Source organism: Sparus aurata, chromosome 7, assembly GCF_900880675.1.
Source record: "Sparus aurata chromosome 7, fSpaAur1.1, whole genome shotgun sequence".
Lineage (NCBI taxonomy): Eukaryota > Metazoa > Chordata > Actinopteri > Spariformes > Sparidae > Sparus > Sparus aurata.
In genome coordinates, this window is record NC_044193.1 from 27,183,223 (window position 1) to 27,198,720 (window position 15,498).

Below are 15,498 nucleotides of genomic sequence, written 5' to 3' on the forward strand. Positions count from 1 at the left end.
TATCATAATGGCAACGCTCCATAATGTAAATGAAGTCGTCATATTAACCCAAACTACAGTGTTTCCCTCATCTTAACCAAGTCAGCTCTGTGCCTGAACCCCACCAATCCTACACCATAGCTTCTTTACATCATAAAACAGATCATTTCTAATCTATCGACTGTGATTGTAACCACTTTGGAAGGCACAGACAGCAGATGTTATCCTGCCAATGGTGTCTTCAGATCATAAAGTGCTTCTATATGTCAAGCAATGGACTTTGTTGTTTACTTCGGAGGACTCATTGTCAGATTTGTTTTCTCAGTTTGAAGAGTCAGTTCTTCATGTGATGAAGGATTTCATGCTGTGGCTGCTGTCACTGTGAATCCAGCTGTTGAGGCTGCTGCCAGTGACTGCACAGTTACATGTAGGCCTAACGACTGAATTTGGTATTAACCTTCATTGTAACAGCGTATTCCTCATCATCAGAACAAGCAACCATGATGTATCTTAACATGCTAAAGACACATGTGTATGTTTCCTTTAAACTACAAAACAGGTTTTAATAATGAATGCTGCAGCAAAGCCTCCTGCTCCCTGCTTGAGCATGCGTCTTAATTTGATCAGTACATTTATTCAACATTTCAAGACAATTAAAAAAAACATTCATTTACTTTAATTTCATGGCTAAAAATGAATTGATTTTGCTAAATTCCTGATGTTTTTTGGACGATGTGAAAGTTCATCAGTTTATAAACGCGTTTTTTAAAGACGTAGTTCTTATTTGACATATGACAGAAAAGGGTGTGTTAACATCAGCGATGCTCAACATCTGATTTCTTAAAAAAGAGTGTAGCATTGTGCAGGGAAAATTCTTGTGTAAAACTTTAGAAACTTTGCCACTGCAGCCCTTCAGTAGCCAGTGGTTTCCTTGAAAAAGTGAAAAACAGGCCCAAACATATTATATTAACACATTATAATCACAAAACACAGGCAGCAGCACATAAGAGATTATCAAAAGTGCAGAAGAAACAGAATTGTTTGTATTTTCTTCATCGTGAAAGTGTTATTAGTCTCAGTTATTAGTTAGACGTTAGAAGTTAAACGTCAGACATACAAGTGGATAGTTGCTGCCACCTAGTGGTATTACTGAGTTACAGCAACGCAGCACAGTCCGTCCTCAGCTATAAAAGGGACAATCCACCAATTTTTGTCACATCAAAAACAATTCACAATATAATCTCAGCAGTTCCTCATATGGCATCATTTGTGTTGCGAACAGAGAGTATGAAAGACCAGTCATGTACTAGGCAGGGAGCCATGCCGTTACATTAGGGGGAGTGTATTCATAAATGCTATATCATAGGCAACTGGACTTATTTCAGTTACTTGAGGGCACTTCAGCTCTCATCCAGGAGGCTTCTTCAGTTCTAACTAACTGGAGGGGGGTTGCAGGCTTTTAAACTATGTGTGGGAGTACCCTTACAGAGTCGTTAAGGACTGTTTTCTCTGGCAGATGGTTTGAAAGAAAGAATCCATCTATGTCACACTGGAACAACCGTCTTTGAACAGAGGTGGCCTATGACATTACTTATCACCCACCCACAATGCAGCACTGACTTCCACCATTTTGGCCGATGACAGCATTCCTACATGTTATTTTGCATTACAGCTTTTATTGTGTAATGCGTCTTGCATGCATGTATGTATTACGTCCCCACTCACACTATTCATATACTGTACCATTATGTTTTTGTGTATGTATAAGTCTTACAATAAATCTGTTCACACTCCTATTTGGTCAAATACAGAAACACTGTATTATTATATATACAACAAATATCAATATATCAACTTTCCTGAGTGTTATGAAAAAAAAAATCTAAATACAACATTGCAAGGATAAAGAAAGCAGACAGATGACATGTCGGAGTGTAACAAAATGAACGTGTGCTTTTGCAGTTTTTTGTTGCTGAAGCTTTTTGGCACGGTGAACTCTTCACTGTCATTCCCTGGTTATAGACACTTTGTGGAAGCACCTGGAAACAACACTGGGGCTGTTGCTGTGTGAGAAAGTGGCTATCAGCACTTTGGTGCCAGGTGAAGTGGCCGTGATGGACACCTTCTTCTCTATCTTGTCGCCCGGCTGCAGGAGAGTCAGTCTGGGAGAGAGAGAGAGAGAGAGAGAGCGAAGAGAAGAGTAATGTAATCTTTTCCAAATTTCAGCACTCACAAAGACAAACACAGAATATCCCCAGGAGAACTACTGCTTTGCACATGAGTGGGTAATATTGGAACTATTGTATGTTTAAAAAAAAAAAGGGGGCAATTGGCGAGATATCCAGTGTTCCACAGCAGAGAAAGATAATTTTTTTCTGAGTGTGTGGGGGTGATGAGTGTTGATTAATATCACCAATTATTCCACAACTCCGCAGCCAGGTAGAGAGATTTTTCTGGCTCCCACTGGCTTCACGTTCTGCCCTTTCTCAAGCCAGAAAAAGCAAATGCCAAAGCAGTTCAATTGTTCCAGCATTTAGCGCGGTGATGTATTACCTCCTAACTAGATGTGTCTGCTGAATCTCCCCTCTAATTAGCTAACGTATTCCTCTCCGGGGTGAAACTTTTGCTTCATTGTCCGTGCCAATAGAAAGCCACCAGGGCACGAGGGAAATGGGACCAAACCAGGAAAAGACAATTTGGAACTTATCAGAGTTTCATTGACAAAGTTTGTCCAGTGGTAATGGGAAGAAGAGACAAGAAGAAAGTTAAATATACTGAACAATGTAGTGATGCTGCATTTCATGGCAGATGCTCATGATAGAAGAATGCTTTCCATGTCTTTAACCACAAGGTGACCTCTTATCTGCTACAGATAGTCTTTTTTTGGCTCATTTAAGCAAAAACATAAAAGCCATTTAGCACTGAAGAGACAATAGCAAGCGTCACAGAGCAGCAGAGGCAGAATACAACTCTGGCACTGAGCCTGACTGTTGACACTTGGTCAACACAGACAGGCCTGGCAACCCAGAGAAAATGTAACTGGCAGGTGGCGATTCAACCTGTTGACCCACATGTCACAGCCCGAGGTGAAACACGGGTGCCATGACAACCTGAGTGACACATGAAGCTGAACTGTTTCGTCATTCAGCCTTTTCTTGTATGTTTTTTCTGGAGTCCTCATCTTTACAGCCAAATATTAAGCTATTGGCAGCTTTTCATACGCCGCATATTCTTTCATTTGTTTGTCTTCAGCACACTGCACAATCTGACAAAGTGACTTCACTTCAAAGAACAAATGAGGCAACTTTTTAAATCTTACAACTTAAACTGAATTGTCATTTGTATTTTACTTTTAAAGTAAAGTCAACTTTTGTTGAACAGTGCAGGTTGCTTTTTCTGTTGTTGGGTGACGCTCATGAAGACAACCTACGCCATGTCTGCGAAGATTTTGGGACAAATGCCCGAAAACTTTGAGAGTACGCTACATCAGTGAAGTAAAGTAGACTTTACTTTTGTAAAGCTGTATGAGCTAAAACATTTTCAACAACAATTATTAGTCTTCTGTATTTGGTCATTTTGAGGGAATAATTTTCTCATTTCATTCAGTAAAGTCACTTTGATTTTGCAGTGTACAAATATAGTATTCATATGGGTTTTTTTTAACTAATGACTCAAGTCATGACTATAAAGGAAATTGTCTGAAAATAAATATAAGTTTGTTCAAACTATTCACTTTAAGAGATTAGAAACAGATATAACGGTTTATGATGTATATTATATGTATAAAAACATGATCAAGGAAAACGGAGTGTTCGAGCATGCAGCTTTCATTACGTTGCTTTGTGTTCACAGTCCTGACTTAATACAGCGTTTTTTTTAAATAACCTCTTTGAGAGCCATGTCAAGCACAAAGAAGGGGAGACAAAAGACGGCTCCCAGGTCAGATAGTCTGGCACGTTTTGATGTTGTTTATTGTATAGCTCGTCCTAAGACACCCTGGTTTCCCCACAATATGTTGATTGATATATTACGTAAATGTGTAGTATTACATGTTCTTGAAAAAGTCATTGATTGGATATTTTACTGTTAAGAGGGTATGAGTATGATATTAATTTTAAGGAGAAGAGATAAAGAAGAGGGTCATCACATGAATACATTAGTAGATTTAATCCTTGAGCTCCGGGTGCCTCTCTCTAACCAGAGAGCTAAAGTACTTGAATACTTTGCTCCTGCTGCTGCAAAAACACGCCTGACAACATTCCTGGGCTGCATACTCAGGCTCTTAAACAGCAAACTGTCTTGTTCTCCTTTTCTCACAGTTCAGATGGAGGAGAGTCTTTTTTTTTTTATCTTTTGTTTTGCAACACCTCTGTTATCCTTGGCATCAGGCACGCAACAAACCAACAAACAGAACTGTCACTTGAGAATGATGATTTACTGCACGTGTTGAAGTCTTACCTGGCCTCCTGTTTGTCCTGTAACAAGCCGAATCCCTCGACCGTCAGCACAGCTCTGTTCAGAGTTTTGGGAAAGGTGTTGGTGAAGGACACCTGGGCTGTGTACTCCTTCCTCATCTCGATGCTGTCCCCTCCTTCAATCTGTTAGAAAAGACACATTGAAGAGACATTAGATAATAATCAGCTCTGGCGCTCGACAGACAGACCCACAGCTAGAAGCGCTAGTACATATAATCTTGACTGGACGATGGTGACCTCTTAAGACTAAAAGACTGGTTTACGGTGGAAATAAACTCACTCAAAACTGTTGTACATGGCAAATTATGCGCATCTTACATGATGTCAAATAAACATCATGATATGAATTAGCGCGTTTGAGAGGTTTGAAGGTTTAGGTCACCAAACTGTGCTTCACAGATGACCAGTGAGCGCGGATCGATGCCGAACACTTCTCTGATATGAATTTCTGTGTTCGCCCTACAACAGCTGCAACCTGTCGTGAACGACTGACACCCACGAAAGAGACCAGAGTGCAGAAAGGTGTAGAAGTCAGAGAAAAGGCGCAAAATGCATCGGCAGTACTTGATGCAGGATGCTGCTGGTACCTCTATGGTAATCTGCGGTGAGCTCATGCTGAACTCCTGCGTATCCAGGACTCTTTCTTTGGCCCTGACGTCCTTTACGACCACTGCCACGTTCACCATGTCATCGCCTGCCAGGACCGACTCATGCTCAGAGGAAGGGATGGTGTGGCGCAGCTTCAAAACTGCAGCCAGCATAAAAGATGTCGGGGTTAAAAAAAAATAACAGAAGAGGAGCAAAGCGAATAAAATTTGTTAGAAAAAAAAAAAATTAAATACCACTAAATACGATCATGCAGCAATAGTGTCAGACACCGTACACTTTCACACTGCCTCACCATCATCCGGCTGGATGTGCACTTCCTTCTGCTCCTTCCAGAAGCTCTGCTGCGCGCTGCTGTTGTACTCCTTGAGCTGAGCGTCGAGGTGCACCATCAGGTCCCTCGGGCCGCCCGACCGGTTCGTGACCGTCACACAAATGGCAATATTCTCACCCACTGTCGGCTCCCCGTCTACATTTAGGGACACCTCCAAATCGGATGAGGCTTCTTCATGAGACACAGCTACCAGATAAACCCATGGGAAACAGAGTGCATTATTGTTACATCTGAAAGATAAACTACTGTGTTCTAACTGTGCATGCTTACAAGGCTGTTACAAAACATTTTTTTTAATGTTTGATCAAAAAGGACATGGCAAATAGTATGTGGAAAACTTGTAAGATAAAAAATAATTGTATAAAATAAAAAGTTTCATGGTGATAGTTAGACTTTTTACCTGTTACCACATTTTGTTTTAAAAATGTATGTAAGTGTTAAACCTGTCAGAGCCCGATTTATGAAAGATTTTCTTCCTAAAACCACGTCAATTCTTATTGTTTTTTTAAGCACTTTTTGCAGTATTTTCTGATGAATGGCGTGATAAAACAAGACATCGAGAATTCCCTCTGAAATAACCTTGACTGTTATATTTCGGGGTGGCTGTGGCTCAGGGGGTAGAGCCAGCGTCTTGTTTTTGGTAGGGTGCTAGTTCGATTCCCCTGGTCTGCATGTCAAAGTGTCCTTGGGCAAAATACTGAGCCCAAAACTGCTCCTGATGTGCTGGTCGGCACCTTGCATGGCAGCCACCGCCATCAGATTATGAATTACTGTAAGTCGCTTTGGACAGAAGCGTCTGATAAATCCCGTATTTAAATGTATGTCAAGACAATAAAACTAGAATTTTTAACCTGGCTTTATAAACAGATTTCTGTTATGAAAATGTTTGCCTTTCTCATTTTTGACAATGCATGGCTTGCATATTTAAACATAACATTTCAGCAAACTTGGAACACAAACAATTATTAATGTGAGTCATCAGCTGGGGACGTCTCATAGTGATAGCTAGTTTAAAAATGTACCCTGTTGACCTTTAGTGTCTGCCCTTGAATCAGGCATATAGATACGTCAGTTGGCCGATATTGGATTTTGGATATATCGTAGACATAATTCCAATATGAAAACTTTTATTATTTATAATGCAGAAAAAGATTGCGTTATTTAAAATTAACATCCCACTAAAGTTTGTGGTTTGGGCTATAAAGTTTATTGTTAAGCTGCACAATATCTTGCCTATATCACTATTCATACCAGCCAATGTATTGCTATTGGATCTTGTATCAATATAAAAAGTCCCGTTTGGCATGTCATATTTGACCTCCTTGTACGGACACATTAAACAAAAAGAATGTTGTCACAGCTCAAATTAAAGGGCTATTCATCCATGTTTCCTGGTCCGAATAATCAGTACAAGCTGTTTGCATTCAGACTGACTTGAGAGCCTTTCACACGTTGGAGAGTTTTGGTCTCAAGCAACTTGCTTTAGTTCAACAATGGAAATATTTTCAGCTGGATGACCTGAATACCTGAAGTGCATAGCTTCGCCTTTGATAGTAGTCTACCAGTCTTATGGAAGTCAGTGGTGAGGCATGGCAAATGACGATGATTCACGAATGCCAAAGTGCTGACTAAAGAACCGAGTTAAGAGGGTTGATTATGTTATGCATTGTTATCACTACTGCTAAGCATGTAACTACTTATTAGAATATGCATTTCTAGTAGGTATGGTACCAGAAGGAATCTAAGCTTTGACTATGACAGTCTTCGTACTTTTCAGTGGAAAAGGACCTGTGGAATTATAAAAATGAAGCCAGTATAGACAGTGTCACTATATTGTGATAGCATGAACAGAATGGAAGCTTACCTGATCCACTCATCAGACAGGACCGCGAATATGTTGTGCACTTCTCTGTAAAAAGAGAGATATATTTTGTCACGAAAAGAAGAATCTTTGAAAAGTAGCATTATGAAAATAAGGCTCTGTGAAAAGGAGCTTGAAATGGAAGTAAGAATACCTATTTCTTGTCTTATAATTACACAGTAACAGGTATGTGGATATTAAAGGAGGAATTTAAGGTTTTTAGAACAACTGATGAGCTTTGTAGATGTCTGATGGAGTGATGGAGAGACGGCTGTCATCTACGGCTGTGCAGCCGAGTTGAAAAGCTCGTCTTGCGGAAATGTATCAGTGCCCAAGCTAAAACTGGTGAATGGTTTTTCCTTGCTGACATAAACTCCAGCCATAATTGAATCAACGTTTCCCTCACAGCGTCCAATAAATAAATAAATGATTTCCAATAAGGGGGAATGTCAGCTGGTAGAGATAAGTGAAGGCTGATCGCACCTCAGACCCAAATCAGAGCTTTGGGATGGCCTGCAAGATGATGGACAAGACCGACTTCTGGTTGAGGGACCTATTTAAAGGGTAACTCCTTCAATTTGTCACATTAAAGTGTGTTTACAGGGCTTGGGGAGTACTCCTGCACATGTGAAAAAAAAATCATGTGAAGTTTTCTTTTTTTGTGAATCTATTTGAAGCTGAATGTAATCAAAAAAATTGCCACCGTTAACGTCACTCAGTGGATACGTTGCATTGTTGGTAATGTAGGCGCCAGGTTACACTCACTTACCACTCATCATGAGGCTTCGTGGCTGTCCTTGTTGTTCCATTGAAAAAGGGCGGAAAAAGGAAAAAAATAACTTTATAAAACACGTGGTGAAAAAAAGAGGCAAATTCTTGTGAGGGTGAAAACGATTTGTTACACAACCACTGACCTAGCATCCCCGAGACTGGAGGGGAGTCTGATGGTTGCGGCCCTGGAAAAGGAAAGGAAATGGTGAGGAAATCACATACTGTATGTTGAGAAAACATTTCTGTATCAGACTTGTTTTTCATCTCTAATTCAGTAGATTTCTCTTTATAGAAAGCCCCGAAGACAGAGGACCCTGTCTTACTTTTCTTGCCTTTATAAGTCCGTGCCAGGTTCTGTGGTTTGTCTGAGCCGATGCTCTTGGTGTAGATGAGCTGTCCAACCTGCTCACTGTCCACCTTCCTCCCCACCACCTGTCCATTGCGCAGGATCAGCCGGACAACGTCAGCATCAACAGAGGCATAGATGAATGGAGTGTCGTAAGGGGTGCTGAAGCAGTGTTGCTGGACGGCAACCACGGGACAAGGGCCACAGCGGAATATCCCTGCAGCGAATGGTGTGTTTGATCCGTTAATTTCCACTTTCAGTTTAATCAATCATGAAAATGAAGAGTCGGTTTATTTAGTTTGTTTAGGCATAAAAAAAAATAAAAATTCTTCCCCAAAAATACATAGTGCTCCTTTAATAATATTGAAATCCAAATACATGACGGCACTAAGTTAAAAGCCACTTGAGGCACAGACCTCCACTCCTCTCCTGGGGGGTCGGATCCACCACCTGCCAGCCATCAAACTCCGGACCGAGGTCTGGTCTCCTCATCCAGCACTCCACCCACACATGGAAGTTCCTGCCAAAAGACACACGCTAATGGATGTAAACACATACACACCAGTAATGCATACACCAATGAACATGGACATGCCCGCTCAGAACAGAATACATGACACAGCCAAATGTACCGCAAGAAAGACAAAGCAGACAGTACAAATACGTCTCAGATGTCGACATGGAGCAGCAGGCCTCCGCTTTTCTCTAGACTCATTTATCATTAGGTTAAGAGGCAACAATTTACTGGATTGTAGCTGAAAAACAAACAAACAATATGGTGCTTATTGAAGAATGCAGTTTAAAAGTAAGTATAAAGGTTTAACTGTCTTTGAATGCAAGAGACACCAACCAAATGCTGTCCTTGGAGATGTTGAGCTTCTCTCCTGTACTCGAGTAATATTCTTCAATTGTCGTGTTGCTGTCAGTGTCATGGGCTGCGTTAAAAACTGTCACCACCCTGGAGGGAATCCCCAGCACCCTCATCACTGGGGAAAAAAAAAAGAAGAAAAAAAAAGGTGTCAGCCTTGAATGTTTGATGGACCAGGATAATGAAATAAACCATCCATCCCTTTAATTAATCATGGTATTGGTTCCCTCACACTACTGGATAATCTGTGAAAAGCTGCATGTCTTGAACGGACAATGTACCAGTTAAAATTCAATGAGATGCTGGGCAACAGCTCTGCATTGGGGGAAAGCTCAATAACACTTAAATGGCCTAAATGCGCTTTTGTGTCACAATCGTTTAAAGTACCTGTGCAGAGGACAGATGCAAAGACCCAGCACTGGCCATAGCGCACCGGGTTGCAATTGGACGAGACCCAGCGGTGAAGGATGTCTGCGCTGCCGCTCCAGTCCGTAGGCCTGACACCATCCTTGTAGCTGCCCGACCACTTACCCGTCAATATGCCCAGGTCATCGTTACAATTTACCTGAGACAGGAGGAGAAACTTTGGTGACCTTTCCTTCTTTCATCAACCGCAGAGAAAATTGCTCGATACATTTCAGTCATGACGATAATAGTGACGACAGCTCTGGCATGAGAGGGAGTGCACGTGCATGTTTGAGCATATCTATGTCACACAAGGTACATTCAGTATTCGCGATTGTTGTCTCTCACCATGGCACAGATCACCCTGCTGAGGTAGACAGGGTCTGCTCGTCGGGAGTAGTCTCTGTTCTTGTCACTGAGGTGCTGTGGGCTGACCTGTAGGAGCTGCAGACATGCTTCCAGGACCCCAGGCTCATACTGCACACATGGAAACACAGGTGGAGCTGTCCTGAATTCAGTATGACCTCTTGCCTTCTCAACTTGGCCTTTTTGTCACATTTGATTGACAACAGTTGGGTGTCACATACCTGACCAAACGACCAGGGACGCCTACTAACATTCGAGTGGCTACCCATAAACAGCACCCCATAATCACTCGTGATGTACTCTCCTATTTGGGCATCCAGTGGCATGTACACGGGATCATCTGAAAAGCAATGACAGTGTTGTGGAAGGACTTCTATGGCGACATAATAGCAGAAACTGGAGGCACTAACAGGAAGGAGTACCGGGAGTACCGAGTACATGGGCCCACCTTTCAGCCAAGGGTTGCAGAGCAGCACGAATGATCCAACTAGGTAGCTAATTCTGCTACTTGAGGTCATTATGTGGAGCTGGAGGTGGTACAGACCCACCGAGGACAGAACAGGGGAGCAGATGTGGATGGTGACTGACTGAAGAGTCACGTCGTCGGAGAAGATTCTGGCGGACCACCTCTCTGGGTCGAACTGATCACCAGAGAAGTGGGCTTGAAACTTCTCGGACATGTCGCCTGGATGATGAAGGAAAACACCTTTGAATGAGTTAAACATTTAAATCATGCAATAACAATAAATTAGCCTGGCATAGCATATTCATATTTCCTTATGACTTCATGACTTGAAGAGCCATGACGTCAGCAAACTGACTCAGTAATAGTGTTAGTGTAAGTTTGCTATTATTAGGAAAGATGTGCTACTATGCTTGTAGACGTAGAAGTGAGTATTTTATTTGTAAGAGTGACTCATTTTATTCTTTATACCTAGCCAAACCTCCAGGACGAGGATCTGAGCGTGAGGGTTCCACCCCTGTCCAAACAGCAGCTGGATTTTAAACGGTCTCCCTCGTCGCACCACCAGGTGCTGTTTGCTGAGCCCCTCTGTGTCATGGGCAGCGTGGTTGTCATGAGCCTCAAAGTTCACAAGCTTCAGTTGGCGGTTGCCCGTGTCAGTGCCTGTAAAAGCAGTACATGTAAACGGCGCACTGATCTGAAGACTAGATGAAACACTGTTCCCACTTTCAGGAACCATCACGGTGATCAATAGAGAACGATGGGAGAGGAGCAGGAGTAGAAATAAAAGAGGAGGGAAGAAGGGATGTTGGGAGATGAATGTCCAAGACATTTTGGTCCCACATGTGTGTCAGTGAACGGTAACACTATATTGTTCAACGTGTTCAGCATTGAAAAAACAACAGCAAAAGACATGGTAAAAAGTTTGTTGACCACGCCACTCCTCCACGCTGATCTGCGACCCAGGCCCAGCCAATCCAACCACCTGAGTCTCACCAAACCACCTGTGCCTTTTTTAACTCAGCCACCTAGTCTAACAAGTTCTCTCCAGTTAAAATCAATTTCCTATAACCCACCCCCCCGTCACTCTCCTTCTCCACTATCCTCTCAGCCAAGCCTTTGACATCGACATCCCATGTCAAGAAGATCCTGCAGAACACGAACCCAGGCCATTCCAGCACAGGAACCATGGATGATGAAGCCACGCCGATCAAGACTTGCGCCCATCGAGACATACCCCCATTCTGAGTCTCAACCTCCCTGGTTTCTAGACGGTCCCGCCAATCCGCACCCACTCAAACCTCCCTCTTCATCCACCAACCTTGAACCCTCCTTTTCCCTCACCCAACAACCCAGATCCCCATTTCCTACCCTCTCCTAAATCTTCTACCAATTTAAATAAACTACCTTAAATTGTGGTGTGGTCTTGTTAGTGAACTATGTGTTGTTGAACATCTGTGTATATGATGTTGAATGTCAAAGTAGAATTAGAATGTTCACCGAAGATTCAAGATTCATTTGTATAGCAGGTTGAATGAATAGTTCACCAATATAATTCTGAAAATATGTAGGTGTTCAGGAACTGTCACAAAAGCTCTATAGGTCATATGTTAAACACTTACAGTCAAAGCAAAAAAGCTAAATTATTGAATTTCAATTGATGAACTGTTTCAATATTTAGACTTAGACTTAGACTAGACTTAGACTAGACTTAGACTTCTCTTTATTGATCCTTTTGGGATGACTCCCGCAAGGAAATTGAATTTCCAGCAGCTTACAAGTAGAAGAAAGAGAGGTATAGGGTATACAGGAATACAGCTGAGGTATATTACAAACAATTCTATCGGCAGAGTATCCAAGTAGTGTTACCTGTGAAAAAAAGGTTTCTGGTCACTAGAGAGTACCAAAACAAAATAGAAAAAGTAAAAGTCTAATCTAAAAGACTAATTCATTGGTTTTAACCCATTTGGGCTGTTTCTTTTCACATTGTTGTGCACATGTTGAAAGACTTCAATGCCTCCGTGTCACATACCTTTAACAGACCATCCTCACATTTCTGTCACAAGCTCTGCTTTGTTTATGACCATGCTATTTATGTACATTCATACCTGGAAGTCTTTGTGCACTTGAAGACTTGTGAAGTGAAAAACTTGAGTCAACAATGTACACACAAAAAAAAGAAATATGAAGATTCTTCAATGGAACATCCTGATACTCCTTCTGACTCAATCATTTAAACTCGATTTGCGTTGAAATAATAGCTGCACTTGATTAATCTAACCTGGGATAACTTTAAGGTTTGTTAGACAAGCCAGAGATAATATGACTGAGTTGTGGATGAAAAATGTATAAAAATCTTCGAAAATGATGTCAATCATATCAAACAGAACTTAATTTGAATTTTAGAGTCAAAAGTCAGAAGCATGCACATAACTTTGTCTGGAGCAGAGAAACAGCAGAGCGGTAAGATACACAGAGTGAACTCACCACAGATGTTTTTTACAGTCTGTTGCATGTAGTCCATTGTCTGAAGGTGTGACAGAGTTGCAAGTGTCCGAAGGAATGACAAGCAGAATCCAACACTGCACTGATAAGCATCTCACTCGCTCTCACTTATATTGGTCATCAGTGGCAAACCACACCCATTGAGCATAGAAGCAAGCGTTAACTAGCAACATTTTTTTTAAACCAGGGGAGTTAATAACAGCCTGGGGAGCAGCAGCAAGTGATGATGGTGGTTTTAAAAAAAATCCAGTTTACCTCACGTTCAGTTTATGCAAAGACCTTCCAATGGATCTCGACACACCCAAATCACCAGAAAGGGGGATGATTGCAGCAGGAGTAAACAGCCAAAACAAGCGCAATGAAGTCCAGTGCAACAGCCCTGGGATAAATACTACCAATGTATAATATTTGTTTATTAGTTCTGACACAGTCAGAGGGTTGCTAATTGAACTACAAAATGTTCACTCACGATAGCTTACCACAGCCTCGGGTTCACGTTCAGGCATAATGTAATATGAGGCTGTCTGTCGCATGATGCTCATTGATTTGAGGTCGTGTTTTTATTACCACACCACTGCAAAGACTCATCGCTAGAGTTACATTTAATAGACAAACCCCAATTTTTTTTTTTTTTCCAGATAGTTCTGTCTGTGTGAAAATGTCTTTATGCCCCAAAGTAAAGTGTTTTAATAATTTTGACCTCATGATGGAGCAAGATGATAGTCAAAAGTTATTACAAGTCAATAATAATAAATGTTGAGTTGTTGGAGAACTAAATTACAGCTACAGAGTTTGAGTCAAAGCCTGCGTCTTTTAATGCAGTCAGTCGCTTACAACCAATGCAGAAGAAGATTGAAGACGACCTTCAAAATGTCACCCATTATCACACACTGATAGATGACTAATGGCAGTGGTTACAGCAATCACACACACTTGCATTTTTTCTTTGGAAAGAAATCTCGTGACACATCTTTCTCTAGAAAGGCTGGACTTGCATCGACGGTGGCGTGGCGAAGTTGCGACTGAACTGTAAATTGGTTTTGGTGCAGCATTTTCGCTCTAGTGCTCAAAGACACTGTGAGTTGCCAAGGATTTCTTACTCATTTTTTTTATTTTGGTATGCCCACAAAAAGACTCTGAGTTGACAGCACTTTAAAAAGTCTACCTCTTGTTTTACTTCTCTTTTACAGCAAATACTGATCGCTAACCCCACGTTTCAGAGTTTCAAAAATGTCCACATGTACGGCGGTTAATCAAAGTTTTTCCACATGTGCTGTCCATGGAGAAACAATATGTAATGATGCCCGCGATGACACACCTTTAACTGGAAAAGTGAAAACCCATCTGGTTTTACAGCGTCTGACGCAATCCCATTCACTAAGCTTTACAAAAAGAGATCATGGGTTGCTGATGAAGGTTCTCAGTCATCCAGTTCATGGTAATTGCAAGTGCTGTGCCATGGGCAATTGGACTCGTTTCAGTTAATGTTAATGAGTTTCATCATGTCACTCATTTCCACACACTGACGGAGGACTCATCCACTACATGCCCACAAGCAGTACCATATGTTGTCTTGTGGCAATGTGTCTTAGCGGTGTGCACATCCACTAGCATAACTTTTCTTGAAAGGTGGGGTGAGTGACTGGGAATCTGTCTGGCAGCTCTACAGCTCCCTCTGTGGGTCGATCAGTCAAAACACATTTATTACGATAATATGACCTGATTGGTTGAATGTAGCCATCGACGGACAGAGGGTTTTGTAAGGTAGAGTATTAGGGCCATGGGTGAGAAAAAAAGATTTTATATTTTCATTATGCACCTCGAGAAAAAAGTCGAAATGTCGAAAAATAAAGTTGACATTTTCAAGATTAAAGTTGACCTTTGGAGAGCTGGCGCGTATGACTGCCTCAACAAAATGCCTTGTGTAGATGAACTGGTGAAACTGTACGTAAGAATCGGCTTTAGTAACAAAGACGTGATTTCTCTTTTGGCTCATACTGAAGTTGTCAGTATACTTCGACAAGATTGTGCCGAAAGCTTTTGTCTGTTCAGAATGGAAAACCTCACAGTCATGGAAGAGGTGGCCGCATACGCGCAAGCTCAAATTGAAAGGATATAGTGATGGCAGAGACCGGATGCTCGGGCAGCTCACATAGCTGCTGTCAGTCGCTCCCCTCACTGGATTTGAGGGTCCAGAAGAGTTGACTTTACTCTCCACATTTTGACTTTTTTCACAAAATAAAAAAAAACCTCCTCCTCTCATTTTGTCCCAACATCCATGGCCCTAATACTCTCCCGTAGTTTTGTTCAATCACCTGCCAAGAATTTCTTAAAAAGTGTCCGCCTCCTTTCCAAACAGTCTCCGACAGCTCCTTCACAGATGGGTCAGTTTAACAAAGCAAATTTTCAAATTGGACGGCGTGTTCTTTGCGTCAGATTGACGTTCGCGTCACAGAAAAACAAGATGTGGTACGAATGGGTCGAATAAAAATAGTTAACTTTTTATTTTTGTCAAAGCA

The 15,498-nt window shown here is 41.6% G+C and overlaps 1 protein-coding gene across 1 annotated transcript; it reads right to left on the reverse strand.

Annotated features, from left to right (window-relative positions):
* Positions 1-593: 593 nt before the first annotated feature.
* Positions 594-13,019, reverse strand: LOC115584574 (protein-glutamine gamma-glutamyltransferase E-like). The gene is made up of 16 exons (XM_030422095.1): positions 12,962-13,019; positions 10,946-11,137; positions 10,460-10,696; positions 10,233-10,351; positions 9,994-10,122; positions 9,628-9,805; positions 9,223-9,358; positions 8,789-8,892; positions 8,350-8,589; positions 8,170-8,211; positions 8,025-8,051; positions 7,259-7,303; positions 5,356-5,580; positions 5,042-5,202; positions 4,438-4,577; positions 594-2,141 (listed from the first exon to the last, which is right to left on the reverse strand). The coding sequence occupies exons 1-16, from the start codon at positions 12,996-12,998 to the stop codon at positions 1,985-1,987; spliced, it is 2,169 nt and encodes a 722-aa protein (XP_030277955.1). The 5' UTR covers positions 12,999-13,019; the 3' UTR covers positions 594-1,984.
* Between the last annotated feature and the right edge of the window lie 2,479 nt (positions 13,020-15,498).